The sequence below is a fragment of the Borostomias antarcticus genome (assembly GCF_949987555.1).
Source record: "Borostomias antarcticus genome assembly, chromosome: 10".
In the NCBI taxonomy this organism is placed as follows: Eukaryota; Metazoa; Chordata; class Actinopteri; order Stomiiformes; family Stomiidae; genus Borostomias; species Borostomias antarcticus.
Genome location: NC_140243.1, coordinates 13,607,560 through 13,630,496, shown reverse-complemented (window position 1 = coordinate 13,630,496; position 22,937 = coordinate 13,607,560). Strand labels below are relative to the sequence as shown.

The 22,937-nt window shown below is 47.4% G+C and overlaps 1 protein-coding gene across 1 annotated transcript; it reads right to left on the bottom strand.

The window, feature by feature from the left end:
• Positions 1-12,457: 12,457 nt before the first annotated feature.
• tent5aa (terminal nucleotidyltransferase 5Aa) lies at positions 12,458-14,523 on the bottom strand (the record flags this gene model as incomplete). Its single annotated transcript, XM_084444895.1, has 2 exons — positions 12,458-13,237; positions 14,089-14,523. The coding sequence occupies 2 exons, from the start codon at positions 14,521-14,523 to the stop codon at positions 12,458-12,460; spliced, it is 1,215 nt and encodes a 404-aa protein (XP_084301021.1).
• Positions 14,524-22,937: the final 8,414 nt, after the last annotated feature.

Below are 22,937 nucleotides of genomic sequence, written 5' to 3'. Positions count from 1 at the left end.
CTAGTAATATTACTATTTAATCAGTAACATGGAAGGAACAACAATTATTGGTCTCAGTGTTCCTTAATTTCGAACAAATGTATGCTACTTTATCACAGGACCACAAACCCTTGATTACATTTTATGGCAAGACCCCCCCCCTCCCCCGCACACATACACACACTTCATAAAGGTTAAATCACCATACAAGGAGTGAGGCCCCTGGACAGATTCTCGCATGGGGCCCCTTACCTCACCTACAACCAGCCCTGTTAGCCACGAGCAAGCAACACGGCTCCGTTTGTTGGAGAGAAGGCACAGAGGTTCATCCAGACAAGCTGTTTGTTATATTATGGTCCAACTAGAACACCTCCCCTCAGCCTGGATCAATCTCGGTTCTGTCAACTAGAACTCTCCCGTTAGCCTAAATCTTGGTTCTGTCAGCTTGTTCATTTTTTTGCGAAAGCGGAGCTCTCTGGAGAGCCTAGGCCAGGAATGGGAACATCAGTGAAGAAACACTGGGAAGAGCTTCATGGCCGTCATGCTGACAAGAACAAGAGGTTTAGTTCCAAGTTCATAAGAATGAGACGACAGTGGAGTTCTGGAGTCCAGAAGAATGAGACGGCCGTGCGGTACTGGTGTTCATTAGAACCAGACGGTGGATGTGTTGACCTGAGCTAGGCATGCTTTTAGCGTGCGCGCGTCTACACACACACACACTCAAATACCCACACACAAGCACACTCACACACACAAACACTGAACAACCACATGCTAGTGGGGTGGAACAGTATATCTGGAGGAAATTAAAAAGTATTTTTCTACAGACATTGAGTACTGAACCCCTTGCATGTTGTAAGTCACCCCCCCCCCCCCAACAGAGACAACCCTTCAATCACAATTGCCCTTGTCTCGACCACAACCAGCTAGCGAAACCCAGGCGAACAGTGATACCTGTACACAAAGCACCTCTCTCTCTCTCTCTCTCTCTCTCTCTCTCTCTCTCTCTCTCTCTCTCTCTCTCTCTCTCTCTCTCTCTCTCTCTCTCTCTCTCTCTCTCTCTCTCTCTCTCTCTCTCTCTCTCTCTCTCTCTCTCTCTCTCTCTCTCTCTCTCTCTCTCTCTCTCTCTCTCTCTCTCTCTCTCTCTCTCTCTCTCTCTCTCTCTCTCTCTCTCTCTCTCTCTCTCTCTCTCTCTCTCTCTCTCTCTCTCTCTCTCTCTCTCTCTCTCTCTCTCTCTCTCTCTCTCTCTCTCTCTCTCAGGGTATAGTAGTATAGTGTAGTGTATAGGGGCGGCACGTAGCTCAAGAGGTAGAGCTGGGGATCGAAAGGTCCCCGGTTCGATCCCAGCTCCCAGCATGCCGAAGTGTTCTTGAGCAAGACACTGAATCCTAAAATTACTCACATGATGCAGCATGGTGGTGTAGTACCTACCTACTGTCGCCTCACAGCAAGAAGGTCTCTGGGCCTTTCTGTGCAGAGTTTGCATGTTCGCAAGGGTTTCGAAAAACATGCAGTGCTCTTCAATCTGGTTCCTGACCAAGACCTGGACTGAGTACTTGAACTTTTTCCCCAGGCGCCATGAACAATGGCTGCCCACTGCTCCTGGCTCCCCCTGGAGGAGGACAGCTTAATGGGAGAAATGCAGGGAACAATTTCCACCGGCGACCCCCAAAAATTGCATGTGTGTGTGTGCTGTATGTCGTGTCACTGCTCTCTGTGTGTGCAATGTGTGTGTGTCACTGAGTGGCCAAATAAAGACCCATCCCGGGTCTTGTATGGTATGGTATAATATGGTACAGTAGATGTGTGAAGACAGATCTCCCTCCTTCTCCCTCCCGCTTTCTCTCTCTCTGTTCCTCTGCTTGTCTCACTCCTCCTCCCTTCCTCTTCCTCCTCCCCCTCCCTGCCTCCTCCTCTCAGTTTCTCCAGCCTTTCTCTTTTATACTCTCCTCTGAGAGCTCTCCCTCCATCTCTCCATCGCTTCCATCTCTGCCGTTTCCTGAAGTGTTTCGGGAGAGCCCTGACACCAAACAGTGAATACACCCGTCTCTACAGGGTCCCAGGGTCGGGGTCAGAGCCATGGAGCTCATATTACACTGGAGGGATATACAAGACCACACCCACCATTCTCTCCCATTCAGGAGCCAAATTTGCAGGTGGGCATCGGCCGGAGAGAGGGACCCTGAGTTGGGGTGGACAGTTCCCCTACAGAGTCTGAGTCTAGCCCAGGGCTTGTTAGTCCTGCTGTACCGAGGTGAGCAGGCTGAAGATGGGATGGCTGGTAGGAGGTGATTATGTAACCTTCTCTGGTAGAGTATATAAGCCCGTAGACGTGGAAGAGGCAGCGCGGGTCATCGTCAGTAACCACGGGCAGTTTTCCACCTCCGCACTGGGCAGTGAAATCGTTTAATGCCCGGCTCATTGTATATTATCCATCATGTACGTATATAGGATAAGAGTTTGTCATAGGTGTGTGTAGAGCAGGGATTGGTTGTCTGTGACCCTCCCCACCGCAAACCCCACCAAGGGCCTGCTCCTCTCCCATCCCCACGGGAATCTGTGTTTGCACTCACACACACCAAGGTTATAATAGTTTTACTTTTTTGATTAGTTTTTATTTTTATATCGTTTTAACTTTTTATTTTCAATTTCAGTTTAGTTTTAATTCGTTTTTAAAGCGGGCTTGCTAGTTAGGGCCCGAGCACTGGCGGTGCGAGGCCCTATTGAAATTGTAAGGATTATTAGAGCCCGAGCACTGGCGGTGCGAGGCCCTATTGAAATTCTAAGGATTATTATTCTCCCTTCTCCTACCTTCTACCTTCTTCTCCCCAAACAAATGCCTTTTTGGCGGCCTAAACATTGATGAAAACGCATGAAACTTTGCAGATATGTCAGTCCCGGTGAACATTTTGATATTTCATGGGTGATGGAAATGGGCGTGGCAAAACGGCTCAAGAGTATCCCATAGAAAATTTAAAATGGCGAGCCCCACCTTTCAGTTTGATGTAGGCAAACGAAATTCGGTGGGCCTATGTAGTTCATCGAGACACACTAAAATGTCTCTTGGTGCCAGGGGCGTCATGCAACCCTTTTTTTTTAAATGAGGACACAGCACACTACTAGTTGCCACTCAAGCGGTGTGAAATTAAACTTACCGGTAGCGTTCTTTGAAGGACTTTCAAAATAAAAGTAAGGGAAAACAAATCTACTTTTTTTTACTCACTTGGTCCGAATGATATACAGTACTGTATACTGAGGTATGAAGTATATTGAATCTGATATACTGAATAGCCTAATATTTTGAGGACCTGTTCATCAGTTAAGGACAACCTTAATCTAAATGTATGCAAGCAGACCATGAAAACGTGTTTATCTGAGACGAGGCGAGGGAAGGGCTTCCAGGTCCAGTGTTAATTTGGAAGTAGTCTCGCATAGCCAGACCTATCTCCACACTTCGTTTACGCTGTGCCAGCGCGGAGACAGGTCTGGCTGGACATTACCATTCTGCAATAGGGGGGGAAAAAATGTAGTATGACACCATCTTATCCTCCATCCCGTGGACCCACCACCTGCGGGAGGAACTGTCGGGGTCGGGTGCACTGCCAACTAGGTGGCAGTGAAAGTGGTGGGCACCGACAGACCGGACCCGGGCGGCAAAGGCTGGCTCTGGGGACATGGAATGTGACCTCGCTGGGGGGGAAGGAGCCAGAGCTTGTGAGGGAGGTGGAGCGATACGATTACACCTGGTGGGGCGAACCTCCACGCACAGCACCAGCGCCAGAACCAAACTCCTGGATAGGGGTTGGACCCTGTTCTTCTCCGGAGTTGCTCACGGTATGAGGCGTAAGGCAGGTGTGGCTATACTAGCTAGCCCCCAGCTGAGCGCCTCTCTGTGCTGGAGTTCACCCCAGTGGATGAGAGGGTCGCCTCCCTGCGCCTTAGGACTGTGGAGGGGGGGACTCTGACTGTGGTTTGTGCTTATGCACCGAACAGCAGTTGGGAGTACTCAGCCTTCCTGCAGACCCTAAGTGGAGTCCTATTTGGGGCTTCTGCAGGGGACTCCACTGTCCTATTGGGGGACTTCAATGCACACGTGGGCAATGATTGAGAAACTTGGAGGGACGTGATTGGGAGGCATGGCCACCATGGTCTGAACCCGAGTGGTGTTTTGTTGTTGGACTTCTGTGCTAGTCACGGTTTGTCCATAACAAACACCATTTTCAAACACAAGGATGCCCACAAGTACACCTGGCATCAGAACACCTTAGGCCGAAGGTCGATGATCGATTTTGTTATCATATCATCTGATCTGAGGCCATGTGTTTTGGACACTTGTGTAAAGAGAGGGGCAGAGCTGTCCACTGATCACCATCTGGTGGTGAGCTGGTTTAGATGGCGGGGGAAACCTCTGGACAGACCTGGAAAACCCAAGCATGTAGTGAGGGTGAACTGGGAACGTCTGGAGAAGAGCCTGTCCGGAGAGATTTCAATTGCCACCTCCGGCGGAGCTTCTCAGGCATCCCTGTGGAGGTTGGGGACATCGAGCATGAGTGGTCGATGTTCAAAGCCTCCTTTGCTGAAGCTGCGGCTGGGAGCTGCGGCCTGAGGGCCATGGGTACCTCAAGGGGCGGTAACCCTCGGACACTGTGGTGGACAGCGGTGGTCAGGGAAGTCATCCGACTGAAGAAGGAGGCCTTCTGGGATATGTTAGCCAAGGGGACTTCAGAAGCGGTTGCAGGGTATCGACTGGCCCGGAGGGCTGCGGCTTCGGCCGTTACCAAGGCAAAGCAGTGGGTGTGGGAGGAGTTCGGAGAAACTATGGAGAAGGACTTTCCGTAGGCACCAAAGTGTTTCTGGAAGATCATCAGACACCTCAGGAAGGGAAAGCGGGGGAGCATCCAAGCTGTATACAGTAAGGAAGGGACACTGCTGACCTCAACTGAGGAGGTTGTTGAGCGTTGGAAGGAGCACTTGGAGGAACTTCCGAACCCGACTAATCCACCCTCTACCATCGAGGCAGAGCCGGAAGATGATGGGGGTCACTCAATTTCCCTGGAAGAGGTCACTGAGGTAGTCAAACAGCTAGTCAAAAAGCTATCCAATCCCTGTACACCCAGAGCGAGAGCTGTGTCCGTGTCTTCGGCAGTAAGTCGTCTTCCTTTCCGGTGGGGCTGCGCTTTGTCACTAATCCTGTTTGTGATTTTCATGGACAGGATATCGAGGCATAGTCTTGGGGAGGTGGGTTTGCAGTTCGGTGAGCTGGGGATCGCATCGCTGCTATTTGCAGATGATGTGGTCCTGATGGCATCATCTGCCTGCAACCTTCAGCACTCTCTGGATAGGTTTGCAACTGAGTGTGAAGCGGCTGGGATGAGAATCAGCACTTCTAAATCTGAGGCCATGGTTCTCAGCAGGAAACCGGTGGTCTGTCTGCTCCGTAGGAAATGAGTCCTTACCCCAAGTGAAGGAGTTCAAGTATCTGGGGGTCTTGTTCACAAGTGAGGGAACCATGGAGAGGGAGTTTGGCCGGAGAATCGGAGCAGCTGGTGCGGTTCTGCAGTCGCTTTACCGCACTGTTGTGACGAAAAGAGAGCTGAGCCAAAAGGCAAAGCTCTCAATCTACCGGTCTATATTCGTCCCCACCCTCACCTATGGTCATGAAGGATGGGTCAGAGATGTCTGGGGCCCCCTGCTGGAACTGCTGCCTCCGCGACCCGACCCCGGATAAGCGGATGAAGATGGATGGATGGATGGAAAACGCAGTATTTATTCAAACCAATCACAGTCGTCTTGGGCGGAGCCAGCCCCGGACGCAGCGATGGTGCTCTTGCAAAATAGTCTGGATCGAATCTGATTGGTGCCGAGAGAATCTCTCAGTTTGGAAACTGAAACAGGAAAACAGGTGAAACAGGAAGTCCTCAAAACTCCTACATACATTATCCGATTTGCAACAAATTGCTGACACTTCATGAAGGTCGCATTCTGAACACATCTATGCGTCGGTATTGAGTCACACTTACAGCGCCACCTACTAGTGAAACAGGAAGTACTCATAACTCCTACATACATTATCTGATTTACTCCAAATTGCTCAGGCTTGATGAAGGTCGCATCTTGAACACATCTGTAAGTCAGTATGGCATCATACCTACAGCACCACATACTAGTGAAACAGGAAGTCCTCATAACTCCTACATATGTTATCCGATTTACTCCAAATTGCTCAGGGTTGATGAAGGTCACATCCTGAACACATCTGTGCATCAGCATTGAGTCATACTTATAGCGCCACCTACTGCTTACAGGAAGTCCTCATAACTCCTACATACATTATCCAATTTACTCCAAATTGATCATGCTTGATGAAGGTCGCATCCTGAACACATCTGTAGGTCAGTATTGAGTCATACTTTTAGCGCCGCCTACAGGTCAAGCAGGAAGTCATCATAACTCCTATATACTGCACATTGTCCGATTTACACAACATTTCTCACGCTTCATCAAGGTACCGTACTGAACACATCTATGCATCGGTATTGAGTCACGCTTAGAGTGCCACCTACTAGTGACAGGATGTTTCTCTCAGTACTGGACACTGAAATAGCACACCCTTTAACGGTGCCGCACCCCGACACGCGTGGAGTGCGAGGGCCCACTTACTGCTGCTCGCAGCTCTAGTTTCATTTTTATTTTTTGTAAATGCTTAGTTTTAGTTTAATTAGTTTCAGTATTAGTTTTTTTTTCTTCTGCACTAGCCTTGTGAGACTATCCTGATCTCGTGAGCTCACGTTGTTTCAATCCATTTGAAACAAACCATCTGGCGCACATTAGGTTACTTCTGCGCAGGGACACAGCAAAAAGAAAATTGGAGGATAGATTTCATATTCGCCCAAAATACCAGGCTTATGTATGAAATGAAAAAGTAAAACTAAAGAAATGTTCTCTATAATTTTATTTTATTTAATATTGTAAACACACAATACAGTTTTAGTTAGTTATCGTATTTTGTAAAGCCTAGTTTTTATTTTTATTTCAGTTAACTGTAATGTATTTTCACACCTAGTTTTCGTTTTTTAGTTATTTTCGTTAACTATAATAACCTTTACAGACACACACTCTCTCTCACACACACACACACACACCATGATGTGGCAAGCAGTAGGTAACATATAGTCTGTTTATTGTCACACACTCTTCAAATTAGTATAATCTGATGCTCTAGCCAGGTCGCAAATCACTACCTTGGTTCTGAACCTCAGTAGAGGCCGGGTCACTACCATGGTTCTGGGCTTTGATACAGGCCAGGTTTGGAACCAGGCCAGCCAACAACTGGAAAAACCTCTCAACGGAAAGAGAGAGGAGAGAGAGAGGAGAGAGAGAGAGAGAGAGAAAGAGAGAGAGGGAGAAAAAGATAGAAGGAGAGAAAGAGGAGGAATCTCATGAAGAGCGAAGTGGGGAGAGAACAGAAGAAAGGAGAGGAGAGACATTACCTGGACTCTTATAGAATGCCTAAGCGGAAGTAGGAAGAGAAAACCCCCATGGGAGTTAAATAGGAAAAAAATATGAACTGTAGTGAACGGCGTGAGAATAATAATTTATTGATCCAGAGTGAATTGTGCCATGACCATCACATATGAAGTTTGTCAATTTAAAACATTTGACATAGGTTTTACTCATCTCAGTTAACTCGCAAGTTAGCTAATACAAGCTGGCTGACATTACACTTGTTTAATAGTCACCAAAACCATGTAAAGCTGATCTCGCATGCCAGCTCTTACAGAACTCTCTTTTTGCCTAGCTGCAGCTTTCAACATAACAGACTAATAGTGATTTTCACCTCTTTTAATAATTTGAAACTCCTTCTGGAATAATGCTTTAGAGTTTTACGACAAACTGCGACTTTCTTTACTTGCAAAATTATGTTTTAAATTGACAAAAATCATATGTGTACGGCCATGGTACAATTCAAATGGGATCAAGAAATTACTTGTTTCTTGCCATTCACTACTGTACATATTTTTTCTAAAATAAGGTCCCATGGGACGGCTCCTCCTACTTCCGCTTACTCACTCTATATTTGATAATTTTGATAAATTGATCAATAAGGACACTGAGCTGTTTCCGTGTGTGTGTGTGTGTGTGTGTGTGTGTGTGTGTGTGTGTGTGTGTGTGTGTGTGTGTGTGTGTGTGTGTGTGTGTGTGTGTGTGTGTGTGTGTGTGTGCGTGCCTGCGTGTGTTAGCCAAGAACCAATTCCCGGTCAACCATTCTGTGGCTCAGGTTAATGAGCTGTAAATCAGGCTTAAGTGAAAGGCATAATATCCAGCTAAATATAGCAGACTGGCTTACTTTCTCTCTTTCAATCTCTCTCTGTCTCTCTCTCTCTCTATCACACTGTATTTAGGACAATGAGACATTTGACACCTTTATGACAGTCGGGTCAGGTTGCTGTCATGGGGTTCTCAGAGCACTGGTAGAAGAGCAGCAGAGTCCAGCTGGATCTGGAAGGAGTCCACGCTGAACTCAAACTGACGCCTTGAGCTCCACGTTCTTCCCTCGGTTGTTGGGTGAGATGAGGGTCCAGCGGTCCGAGTCGTTACACACCTTCACCATCTTCTGCACATAGGCCTCCTAGAACACACACACACACACACATTCACACACACTCACACACACACACACACACACACACACACACACACACACAAGGAGGGGAAAGTCATACTTTTAGCTGATCTTGAATGCAATCATCAAAATATATGTGCACTTTGCTTCTGGTCTAATATTAACATATAAAATCAAAAGTAATCAGAAAAAGCCCACACACTGAATGATAGAGCACTATAGAGGCTCTTTTGATGCAAAAGTAGACGTCTTTCTCTCTCTCAGTCCCTCTGTATTTAGGACAATGAGATATTTTTGACCTTTATGGCAGTCAGGTCAGGTTGCTGATTTGTTCACAGCTAAACAGCCATAGCAGGCCTGGTCCTGGTTCAGTGTCCGGTCTTACAGACCCAGTTACCTTTGGTGCCTGTGGAGGCCTGACTAAGAGGAGAGCAAGCGAGACAGTGAGAAAGAGAGTAAGAATGAGAGTTTGGTGTGTAATGAATAGGCAGAGATACTGTATTAACAGTACAAAGGTGATGAGGTCTCAAATCCCTCCAATTCACCAGCTCAAGGCAACATCAGGTCCAATCTCTCTTGCCGAGCTCTGGCTAGACTTGATGGGTCCTGCTGGTTCGGGCTAGGCCCGTGGTTCTGGCTAAACGTGCTGATTCTTGAAAAGCTGGTTCTAGCTAGGCTTGTGGTTCTCACCAGGCTCGGCCAGGATCTGCTTCTCTTAGCAGCGACGGTGTTGAATGGGAAGCATCAGCAAAGACAACAGCTCTGTTATCAGAAAGCAGTCTGGAATCAGAGATCAGCCAACATAACTGGGTCTGGACCAGAACCAGGACCAGCAGCAGGGAGGTAGACAGTGAGATTCATATATCACCAGGAGACGTCACAGCTTGGGTTTTCAGGTTGTTGTTTTTTAATGATGAAGACATCTTTATGTTCGACCCATCACACACATCATATACAACATCTGGAAAAAAAAAAAAAAAAAAAACATCTCTCAACCTGGTCACAGATTCCAAAAGCGCTGCAACACTGCAGTGTCTAGTACATTTATAAAAATAACAATCATAGAAAATACATACAACACAGGCTGTCTCCCCTTTTCCTAATATTTGATTAATAAAGACTGCATTGGAACACAGATTTAAAACAATTCATACAAGACAACACAGTAACCCACAGCTTATGTAACCATAGTAACCCACAGCTTCTGTAGCCACAGCAACCCACAGCCTGTGTAACCATAGTAACCCCTGATCCAGCTGGATCTACGGTAGTGGCTAGTTCCCATCAACGCAGAACTTAACCCTAACCTTAACCCTAAATGGCCTCTGCGTTTATGGGAACTGGCCTTTACCCTAGATCTACTGGTAAAGCCTTGCAAGAGGGAAGTGACATCACAGAACCCACACCGTCCACATATACATCATCACATGTGCAGTCCAACAGAAACACTTAGCAGAATGTGGGTGAGAGGTCAGGGGTGGGTTAGCCTCATGAGACCATCCTGATCTCGCGAGCTCACATTCTGTTTTTCTCTCTGAATATCAGTCTCGCAAGGCTAATAGAAATAAGTTTGTGCTAGATCAGAAAATGATCTAGCCAATCAGTGTCCTATGAGGCAGCTACAGGTGTGGTTTAAATGTGACAACAGCAAGAAGCAATATATGTCTTGTTGATCTGATTGGTTGAAGTACAGAGTTGGGGGTGATAGACAGGTGGTTCATCCAATCACCGGCCAAGTAATTGAGCCCTGCCCTTTTCCAAACAGTTTCCAACGAAGCCTTCCCAGATGGTTGTGCAAACCATCTGGTGCATCAGATTAGAGTGGGTAGAAGACTCGGGGGTTACAGCTCTGAGGAATCTCATATCACAGACAGTCTTCCCATCTCTCCTTCCCTCCCTGCTCCTCCTCCCTGCTCCTTCCCCCTTATCCTCTCCCTCCTCCTCCTCCCTGCTCCTCCTTCCTGCTTCCCTCCCTCCTCCTCCTACCTGCTCCTCCTTCCTGTGTCTCCTCCCCACTGCTCCGTGCCCTCCAGATCCTCCCTGCACCAATAAAGGCCACGTCTGAGCCTAACGAGCAGAGCCCAGAGCAGAGCCCAGAACAAAGCCTACAGAGCAGAGCCCAGAGCAGAGTCCAGAGCAGAGCCCAGAACAGAGCCTACAGAGAAGAGCCTATGGAGCGGAGCCCAGAGCAGAGCCTACTGAGCAGAGCACTTCAGAGCAAATCCTATAGAGCCCAGAGCAGAGCCTGCAGAACAGAGCCTACAGAACAGAGCCTACAGAGCAGAACCCAGAGCAGAGCCCAGAGTAGAGCTTACTGAGCAGAGCCTATAGAGCAGAGGCCAGAGGAGACACCCCACTACCAGCTGCACCCTCCTCCCCAGACAAGACACCCCTCTTGTCTCTCTCCTGCCTTTGTGCTTCAGTAGCACCACAGCCATTAATTCTACACATCAACAAATGACCCTCAGTTCACACTGGGCTAGCATTAGGTAAACGTTTGGCACAACAGTTCCTGGTGTGTTACAGTCGACCCCAGACATGACCACACAGACAGAACCACAGCCCCCAAACCAGGCAAGCCCAGACGCTGACCCTGAACTAGCCTAGACGCACACACATACACACACAGTCCCGATCAGCCACTTCGGCAGCCACTGTAGAATTCCCTGCTAGGGTGTTATAGCAAATACTGCCCGATGATCAGAGGTGTCTCTCCAAATACCTTCCTAGATGCACGAGAACACGCACACATATACACACACACCATCTCTGTGTCTGTCTGTACTCCTAGCCCAGGTCCTACCCCATCTGCAGCGAGCAGGAGGCTCGGTCATAGGTAGGTGAGTCAGAGGTGAGAGGTCAGACGTGTTGCTGTAGAGACCACACAGTAAACCACATGAAGGTAAAAACCCAGAATCCTGCCCCTCTTTCTTTATTGCTGATGGGTCATAAAACCATGTTGTTAATGTGAACTAACCACATCAAAACAATATCAACCCAACTATGTCAATCAATGGACTGTATGTACAAAGAACAGCAAAATCCCAGTGTCTGCCTTCAGATGAATAAAATGAACTGCAGGGATTATCACAAATCATCTACATTCACAAGCCTCTGAAATGGCCGTCGGCAACATGGCCCGCTCTCTGTGACCTGGTACGCTTTAGGCACTTAACACATGGTCAAACACATAGCATTACTATGGGGTCACACACATACACACATAGAATTACACCAGGGTCATACACATACACACACATAGAATTACACCGGCTTTAGGTTTTTTAATCTCCCATTCAAACTTGGGTTGCTTTAGAAACAAACTATAATCTTTGGTCTGGAAACACACCAGAAATATATCAGACTCCCAGCCCGTACTAGGGTGACCCCTGACCTCAGCTGACCTCTGAACCCTCAGTTGACCCCTGACTAAGACGAGGTTCAGAGTCCATGGTGCTGCCGCATCAGTGAGTCAAGAGTCAGCGGGATTTCTGCTGCATACGGTTTTGCTTTCTTATTGTGCTTTGCGTTGACGTGGGGGGCGCAGTGCGGGGGGGGGGGGGGGGGGGGGGTTGAGTAGGTCTTCTACCCAACAACTCTGCTTTCAGTGGTGGTTCAGGCCTCTCAGGAGCTAAGCCCCGCCTGTCCTGAACTGACCTGCCCGGCTAAGCAATATTTTAATTCATAATTCAATTCTAAACAGCCGGGCGGGGAAAAAACTGCCGCTCATTCAGCCAAAAAACACTGGACAGACGGAGCGAGGGACTCGGTGCCTGTATAAACAAATGTGTCTCTCTCTTCCTCTCTCTCTCTCTCTCTCTCTCTCCATATCAATCTCTGTCTCTTCGCGCAGGTTCAGTTACAGGGCAGCCAGGTAGAGTAGGCGTGCTGTTGGCAGGTGAACACCGGCTGCACCTGCGCAATGTAGTAGTTACTGAAGTTGCCGTCGGCGACGTAGGGGGCGGGCTGGTAGTAGCAGGTGACGTTGGCCACATTGGGGATGACGTTCTGCTCGGCCAGGACGCGCACCGCCAGCATGGCGATCAGCCCCAGCGTCTGGCGCCTCTCGTGGCCCATCAGGCACACGGTGCTCTCGTTGACCACGCTGTGCAGCGTCATCAGGTAGTCGTGCTTGCGCTCCTCCAGGTCAATGAAGTGGTTCTGCAGGTAGGACTCCAGCTTGCGCTGCTGCTCGCCGATGTCGGAGAAGTCGATGAAGAAGCGCGAGCACATGTAGCGCTGCAGCGACTTCATCTCCGTCTGCGAGGCGGCGCGGAAGCCCCTCACCAGCAGGTGGCAGTACTTCAGCAGCCCGCCGCCCCGGATCTCCTCGGGGTTGCGCGTGCAGATCACCTTGTGGCGCAGGTGGGAGAGCGCCTGGCCGAAGTCCCCGAACACGCTCTCGCCCACGACGGTGGGGTGGAACGCCGGGGTCATGGGGTTCTCAGAGCACTGGTAGAAGAGCAGCAGAGAGTCCAGCTGGATCTGGAAGGAGTCCACGCTGAACTCAAACTGACGCCTCAGAGAGTTCACGAACTTCAGCTCCACGTTCTTCCCTCGGTTGTTGGACAGCGAGATGAGGCTCCAGCGGTCCGAGTCGTTACACACCTTCACCATCTTCTGCACATAGGCCTCCTAGAACACACACACACACACACACAATGAGGGGAAAGTCATACTTTTAGCTGATCTTAAATGCAATCATCAAAAGATATGTGCACTTTGTCTCCTGCTTATTAAGGTTTGGGGGTCTAATATTAATGTATAACACTTAATCAAAAGTAATCAGAAAAGGCCCGCACAATAAAGCAAGTATAGAGGCTCTTTTGGATGCAAAAAATAGACGATGTCTGAGGACCTAAACGTTCACCATTTACTATTTTTGCATCCAAAGAGCCTCTGTATTTTTGTCAGGGTGCGTGTTTTTTCTGATTACTTTGGATTATTATGCTGGCCTCTTCACCTGGCCCAATCCTTATTCCTCGAGTCAAGAACGCACATTTTTCTAGACTATTAGGGAACTAAACATGTAATCAAACCAGGTGCCACACTGCTGCCCTGCAATAGCCGTGTCTGGGATCTAGGAGGCTGAGAGGAGATACTGCTGTACCTGCAATCGGTTTACTGCAAATCCTCTTAACCGCAGAAAACCAACACCACTGTCAGTATAGCTTCCTGGTCTGATAGAGACAGGGCTAATAGGCTGCTATTTGCATATAGGTTACTGTTAAGTGCGCACTTGACTTAGCATATTTCCCCCTATGAATAAAAGTGACCACGGTGAGGCAAATCACTCATCTCAATTAGGCATATTGTCAAATACGTTTAGGTAATTGATCAGTGTGAATAGGTATGTTCAACCTCTTGCGCAACAGGCACTGCTCGCCTTCAGGACCATGCAAACTCTTCAGCTAAGACTGTAGGCTATTGATAATAAAAATTAGACATATAATTTCAGAAACAGTTGAAAGGTAAAAGTAGGCTACCTTTAAAGTCAATTGGGTTATTTTCTCTTTATTCACTCCATCGGGTAAGAAATCCAGGAGACAGTCCAAAACGATATCCTTCACAGTTTGAAAGTCACTTTCTCCTTTCATATCAGCGCAAAATATCAGGTCCAGATCCTTGTATCCCAGTCCGCTGTCCTCGTGAAGAACGTGGCTGGCAGCAGACCCGTTTAACCGAACGTCCCGGACGTTGATGTGCTGTTCCTCCATGCGGCTCCGGACCACCTTCACTATCTCCCGGGGCTTCATCTCCAGTGTGGGGAAGTTCCCCCGGCCGTGGATGGGGATGGTCTCCGTTAGGATGGTGTCCAGTCTCTGCACTTGCTCCCAGCTGAGCACGCTAAAGTTGTTACTCTCCAGTTCTGCTACGGAACTACTAGCAGTGCATGTGGAGCTGCTGTCGTCCTCTGACATTGTGAAGAAAATTAAACGGCAATTTTTAAGTACGGGTCTAAGATTTAGGCGCAAATACGGTGCAGAGGAGCAACGTTAACTGCATCAGTACCAGCCGTCAAAAGTGCCGTTTCCGTACCTCGGTAGTATTTTACAGTAAACTATTCAATGAAGGCTAGCCTAAATGAAAATATTCTGCTGTTAGTTGCGGATGTACGCACTTAAAATCTGAAAATGTGATGGCCGAAATCCCCGTGGTCTCTGGATGAAGGAGGATATAGACACGAGGAGCTTCTCTCAAAACGTGTACTGTCTTGTGCTTATTTCTTTCTCTCTCTCTCTCTTTCGATCTATCCTTCTCTCCGGTGTTTAGAACGCGTGAAACATCTTCTCATGCAGTCAGTCAGTGCGTCCGAGCGCTGCGCATCATCGTCTTTGGAGGCGGCTAGTATGACAGGGGGTTCGTCTTTCAGTCTCTGACTCCATGGCCCGAAGGCACACCTATATGAATTTGCATGAGTAGCTACTGGAGTCGCACTTGGCACGACCACCGGTGATCAGCACTCCGCGGAATCCCGTGGATCTTGACGCGCGAGTTCTACATATTTCCTTCCCGCTACCGAGAAACTGAAATAGAATCTCTTCCTTCAATTGTACAGTAACTTACACGTGCACAAGGCAATCGAGCTGTTTTATCTCGCTTTATGTATCTATATAATGCAACCAAATAACCCTCCGACGTATCCGTGTCCTTTCAATTCAGCTTCTGGCACTTCTCTCTGGCAGATGAATCCTGTTCAATGCCAGATCCACGCCCCTTTCTTCTTGCATGGATGGAGGTAAATCGGAGTGACAGCTATGCTCGCCAACAATGAGTGGTCTCTCAATAGTGCCCAGACCGTGTCCAAAGTAATCACCTCCACTTATTTTATCGTAGATAGCCTAGCCTACTCTATAAGAAAATGCAATTCAATTGAACATTATTAAAGAGGTAAATTCGGATTGCTCAGGTTGGTTCGGTCTCACAAAGATGGGATTTAACAGGCTTAGGCTTTACTTTAACGTTGCACTGTAGCTTAATTGCCTGTAGAATGTGTTCGGGACATGATTCAAATATCTGTTAACGCGCTAAGTCTAATGTATCCACGAGGTTCAGACATGCAGAAATTGGGGTCTGCTTCTCAGAATTGGCGTTGCCACACCGCCCTCTGTGGGCTGAAGGCCCGGCCGTTTGGCCATCAATAGTGGACGTTTGTTTCTAACTTTAATTAGGCCTAAAACTTCATCGCAAATGTTGACATGATAAATAAATAGGACTAGCCTACCAAGTTTGCAATTTCTTTTTCTAAATAGTATGCGTTTTTATAACAAAATTCAAAGTTCAAAATAGCCTATAAGGCATTATATATTTCGTGCTAAATAATGCCTATCAATTTGAAAAAGAAATTTGCCATTTCCATGGTAGGCTACTATCCAGTACCCCCCCATCACCCCCCCTCTCTCTCTGTCTCTAAGACCTGCTGGCCTAGTTGTCTCACTGCTCTCTCTCTCTCAGCTCTCTCTAGCCGTCTCACTGCTGTCTGGCTGTCTCACTGCTCCCACTCATTGCTCTCTCTCTCTCTCTCTCTCTCTCAAAGATCTGCAGGCCTATCTGATTGCTCTATCTGTCTCGAAGATCTGCAGGTCTAGCTAATTGCTCTCTCTCGCTCTCTCTGTCTGTAAGATATGCATGCCTAGCTGTCTCACTGCTCTGTCTAGCTGTCTCACTCCTCTCTCTGACTGCACTGTCTGTTTCACTGCTCTCCCTGGGGTTGTCTCACTGCTCTCTCTGACTGTTTCACTGCTCTCTCTGACTGTTTCACTGCTCTCCCTGGGGTTGTCTCACTGCTCTCTGACTGTCTCACTGCTTTCTGTCTGTCTCACAGCTCTCTAATGCTAGGCTCACATAGCCAAGAACAGTGTAATAGTTTTAGAATTCCCTGCCTACTTGAAACTTATAGCTACAATTTTCAAGATTCAACATGTCAAAACGAATGAAAAATATCAGATGGACATTCTTAAACAGGAACCTTGTGTGTCGCAACTGTGGTGTGAACCCAGCCTGACCTAAGACCTGACCTGACCGTATCTGACTAAGCCATCCAGCAGCTCAGAGATTTTAACGTGCAGTGATGTTAGTGGGAGAAATGTGTGTGTGTCTGTCTGTGTGTCTCCGTATGAGGGAATCAGCTGCATCATGCAGGGTGTGTGGGGGAGGCTGGGGGCATGATGACGTTCCCCCAGTATCAGGGGCTGGAGGAGGGGGGGAGGGCAGCTGTCAGCAGGGATCCATCAGGCTGCGTAAAGCCGTGCGTCACTGCAGCCACCTAGGACTGTAAACCCTGATGATCCTCTTTACTCTCTGACACAGTCTGCCCGCCCGCTCAGTCACACCCACCTTCCCTCCACGGTGGACGCAGCACACAGACAGACATGCATGTCGTCTTCATCAGCGTATGCCACTACCCTAGTATTCCTAGTATGTGTAAACCATATACATGGCGAGTAAATTGATCTTGAATCTCTACTGTACACACATACAGAGAGAAAAACACAAACATGCACACATACAGTCCAGTACACATATGCACACACGCACACACACACACACACACACACATATACACACACACACACACACACACACACATACACACATACAGGCAAACGCACACACAGCCAGACACACATACACTCATGCACGCACGCGCGCACACACACACGCATCACACCAGACCCAGACACACACACACACACACACACATCATGTATGTTTACATTCATAGAATTGCAAATCCCCCTGGGTCTAAACTGGATTGGCTAGTTCCCAGCGTGCAGAATAGAAGGACACATCTGGAGATGTGTGTGGAACTGTTGGTGAGTCCTAGGGTAATGGGCCTAGGGTAGCCAGAATTATCCGTTCCCCAGGTGTGGAGGTATTATGGGCTTGCCGCCCTAGCAGAACCTGGAGCACAAGCCAGGTCTGTGGCGCTGCCATGGGGATGACAGAGCTGTGTTCCTTTACAGTGCTAGAATAGAGCTGGATGAAATCTCTGTCAGTGGAATGAAGCATTTCTGCCCTGTGAATGAGTGATGATGATTAGCAATCAACTCCCCATCAGCGGATATACTGTGCAAACTGTTCATATCCTGGAGAGCTTTTAGACACTTTTAGACACTCATAATGCTGGAACTCAGGACTGGTTAACTCTTGAGGTTCCACTTGATCATTTCTGAAAGTCTGCTTTTAGTTATTGTGTACTGTCCCATATGGAACAAACTCCAGAAATCTTTTAAGTTAGACGTGCTACTGCGGCTGCCTTTAGGACATTTGAAAAGGGATTTTTTTTAATAATTGCTTTCATTGAGTATGGAATAAATTTGCACATTCTGTATATTGCACTTTTTTTGTATGCCAGGTCCCATGTAAAATACTGTAGATATTTTTCTCAATGGGACTCCCTGCATAAATGAAGGCTAAAAAATAAGAAAAAATATTTTTAGTCAAAGAGGAGTTATGGTGAGGCACTTTAGTTTTGTAATTAACTAACTTACAGTGTTTAAGATTCTCATTGCTTGGACCGAAACAGGTGCTGGTGCTCACTGTCTATTAGAGGTGCAGGAGCTCAAGCATGGTGCTGGTACTCAGCTCCTGTGAGCTCTTGCCCAAATGAAGCAGATTCTTCATTTGAACCCAGCATGTACATGTACCCAGTACTCATTTCTCTCTGAGCACCCCAGTCGCTGGCTCTAGACGATGGAGCCCCTACATGCATATACACACACACACGCGCACGCATACGCACACACACACTGTCCCTCTCCTGTCCCCTCCTGTAACCTGTTCTTTTCCATCATCCCATCAACCCATGCTCCATAAACAATGATCAGAACATTTCACCCAATAAACAGAGGCCCTGTGTTTCCTGAGCTACCCAGCTGACAGGACTGCTGAATTTACAACCCATGAAGTCCAGCCTCTCAGCAGAGCGCCACATCATCTCGGACTGTGTGCTCATCTTCAGGTTAAGCATTCAATATACTGTACTTGCTGTTTAGTAACGCGTCTGTTGTTAAATTAATGAATTTTACGGCACATTCATTCCTGAGAACCTGCACAGCCAACTGCAGCCAACGTGTGGTAGCCAGCCAACACATGGTAGCCATCTTCTGTTACAGTAGTTAAAACCAAGTATACTGTACCACGGCCTTTAGGCCTAGAGTAGATCTCTCTCTCTCTGCCCACCTCTTTCAGATCTCTTCTTCCCATCTCTTGTTGGCAAACCGTGGAAGTGTAAGTCAGTGTGAGTGAGTGTGTGTCTGCAGAGGGTGATTATGTAGCAGCACAAGTCCATGGACTAACCACAAATGCAAAAACTCCTGTTCATACACACATGCACACTGCCACAATCTCATGAATACACACACAGGTGGCAGAGTAATTGGGATAGATGTGAATGGTGTAAAGAATTGATGGTGCTTGCTGTTTATGGTTTCAAGGTAAGGAAAATAAACTTGAGGTCGTTTCCCTCTCATTCTCCCAGCAGTCTCTCTTTCCCCTTATCCTCACCTAACCTCCACTTTGACTGAGTCTACTTTCCATTCATTTATCATTCAGAAATAGAGGGGGGAGCGTAGGCTTGAAGTGTTTTATCCAGCTGTCCTCATCTCTCTGGTTGTCTGTCAGACCCTCTCCGTAGCTGCCTGTCTCCTGGAGCGCTGAGGAAGATGAAGTATCCTATGTACAGTAGCATACAGTATATGACTTACTTAGACAGCAGGACTGGGACCCATCACCTCTGCTGAAGACCAGAGGAATAGATCCATACTAACTAGGTGTCAGTGACTCTGATGGCTGCCTTCACTGAATAGCTAGCTCTAGAGAACTACTGTATGCATTCAGAGGTGAAGCAATGAACATTTGTTCCTTTAAAGGAACAGAAATCCCATCAGTAACCAAGAAGCTCTTGAGTGATGACTGATAAAATAATAACACATACAGTGTCTTCCCCTTTTTGCTTGCCTCTACAAATCTTTCATCTCTCTCTCTCTCTCTCCCTCTTTCTCAGTTGGGTCCAGAACCTCAATTCCGTGACATTCTCTGGCTAAGAGTTTTGATGATTGATTTGAGTTCCATGGACCTTTTATAAATATAAAAATAAAAAGTAGCCCCCAGGTCCTTCGCAAAAATTGTTGGGCCAAATCCAAAATACTTGTTGGCAGCATCTTGAAAAATTAACCAGAGCACCTAGAATCATGAATGAAGACACTTTTTAGTGTCAGTCGACCACGAGGATTCTGATTCTGTTATCGGTATAATGTTGTGACATAATTTAGACCCATAATTCCAAGATGACTGCCATCCAGTAGAGTGAAAATGTAATTTCTGAATGGGAAGTAAAATGTGGTGTTTGCTCTTTTTACCGTACATAAGGAAGGAGAATAACAAAGGTAAACTATAGCTGGCAGCAGGTGTTTTAGATTTGGCCCTCAGGATTTTGGGAAGGGGCTTACAGTTTTATAAAAGGTCCACAGAAGTCAAATCCATCATCAACACATCAGAAGTTCTTGACCCAACTATTTCTCTCTCACTCTCTCTAACTCCTCCATCTATTTCTCACTCATTCTCTCTCTCTTCTCTCACTCTCTCCCTCCTCCCCTCCTTCTCTGTCCTCCCCTCCTCCAGCCCAGTAGTAACTGGATTGGCAGGCAGGTCACATTAGTCCTTCCTGTCTGAATGATATCCCCAGCGTGGACGGAGCGGTACGTTTTGGGTTTGGATCAGAAGCTGCTCAGCAGGAATGGGATTTCCAGCGAGTCTCAGCCGATTGGTTGACCCACGGTGTCAACGCACTGGAGAATCACTCTGCTCGTCTGGAACAGGGTAATACGTGGAGAGGCTCTGCTGCTTTCAGCTCATCACACCCACACACCCACACACTTCCTCTCTGACAAGTAAATGTGTTGAGTGTGTGTGTGAGTGTGTGTGTGGTTAGGGTGAGCTGAGCTAGCCCTGGGGAGCCCTGGCCAGTCAAGTGATAAGGTGTGGTGTCTTAGCAGTGGCTTTTGTTACTCTTGCTATAATACTTGACAGTCAATATTTGATGCGTCTTATAATGCGTTTTTCATGACATATGTACTATGATATATCTAACAGTCAAAATATTGTAACATTCAGGTAAATATATACAGTAGGCCTCTTGTCAGTTCAACATTTTCCAGGAGCTTGCTGTTAAATGTATTTGTGTCTTATAATGTGTTGTGTATGCTACATGTACATACAGTACATACATACATACATAACAAAGTAGTCGACTACCATTCAGGTAAAGTATATAGGCCCATATATGCAGGTACTGTAGACCTAGTTGGTTAAACATTTTCCAATAAATAATATAAATGCGTTTTATAATGTGTTATATGTGTTATGCGTCTTATGATGTGGTACGTATGTTATGTGTATGTGCTTTGTAATGTTACTATGATAAAGCTAACATAAATTATAAACATTTTCCAGGAGCCTGCTTGATCATCTCGTTGAGAGGTCAGGGAATTTTGCTCTGTGAAGTGCATTGTGTTTACCTCTATCGGTGTATTAAATGTATTATATATAAATAAAGTTTGATTTGATCTACCCGACATCCGGTGGATGGTCTGTGGGTGATCTATGTGACAGTCTGCCTTAGTGCCCTGCCCTGACCCCTGGTCCTGTGCTCCTCTTAGGCCCTGGCACTGAAGCTATACAACACCGGAGAGAACCGTATTTCAGGGTTCTCTCTAATTGATCTCTCTCTCTCTCTAGGTTATCCTCAGACCAGTCCTACATTGGGGCTTCTAGTCTTCCAGATCATCCATATATTTGGCGAGCTCACCGACTGATTCCAACCGAGTTGTGCTAATAACAATGCGGAGAGGATACAGCAGCTAAACTCCCTCATATCCATCAACACTAGAGGCAGGAGCAGAGACTGGTTAGGAGGAGGCAGCCAGGCCCTGTCATGTCCACGGGGTGCTACCTGCTCAGCAACACGGACACACAGGTCTATTCTCAGCAGCTTTGAGTCTGGCCAGCGGGCCCTGGTGAGTGGCAGGCCGCCATGTGGGCCTCCAGCCTTGATGACATCACCACCAGACACCCACCAGACCGGTCAGCAGGACGCTCAGAAAGAGCCATGCCTGGGGATGCCAGTGGTCCAAAGTAGGTAATCCCCAGGTAACTGGCTCCATGTCTGCTAAGAGGGATAGAGAGGGCTGGTTGAGGCTTGGGTCTTCATGGCTATGAAGAGACACTAAGCCGGATGGAGCTTTACGCATTGGTGGGGTATCAGGACTGAGAGGTATGAATAACTCTTAATGGAGTTAGGACTGATGATGCTCAGTCTCTCCTCCCACCCTCTCTCTCTCTCATTTCTCTGGTCTGGTCTTGAGCTGGCCTGGTCTAGCCTAGCCTGTCATCCTAGCCTCGCCTGGTCTAGCTGGTCCTAGCCTTGCTTGGTGGCCTGGTCTAGCCCAGGCCGTAGCAGGTTGGAACTGTGGGAGGTATTCCACGGTATTCTCTCTACATAAACAAGATTCCTGCTGAGCTAGCCCCGCCTACTGGAGGCCAGCCCTATGACTTTCCCATCTGCCACACCAGAGCACTCACTGACAGACTCTTTCTGTCCCCGCTCCGGAGGAATGTGCTCCCAGAATGCTCTGCTGCGCTCATCAGATGCCCGGGAGAGGAGGTATGCTCGCGCCTCCTGCCATCCGTCATGATGCTATTCTTCTGGAGCCACTCTACCCAAACCTGACAGAACGATGCTAGATCCTTGGTTGATGTCACTGCGGCCTCAAAGTACCATGACCTCATGCTAATGGAAGTCTTAATGGAAAAGAGGGTTGATCAAGCACAACATAAACATCCTTAAGAATACAGTGTCCTTTAACTTGGCCCTACACATCTCCTTGAGCAAGACACCTAACCCCAAAATTGCTCCCAATGAGCAGGTTAGCACCTTGCATGGCAGCTACCGCCATTGGTGTGTGAATGTGTGTGTGAATGGGTGAATGAGAGGCCATTGTAAAGCGCTTTGAGTGCCGCTAAGGTGGAAAAGCGCTATATAAGTGCAGTCCATTTACCATTTACCATTCAACATTAGCTAATTTAGACATTTCATTACTTTAACTTGAGTGTTTACCTCAGGGTTCTGTGGTTTACCATTACTGGTACACACCTGATACCACTGGAACTAATAGATAGAGAAGTAGGGACCCATCCATAGTTCTCATTTTGATGCTGTTCTGATATTCATCAAATTCATTATTTTCATCACCTCTGCCGGCGTCGTTGTGACCTCCATCTTAATTTCTCCTCTCTCTCCCTGCCACCTCTTAAGTGATCGTTTGTCTTAATG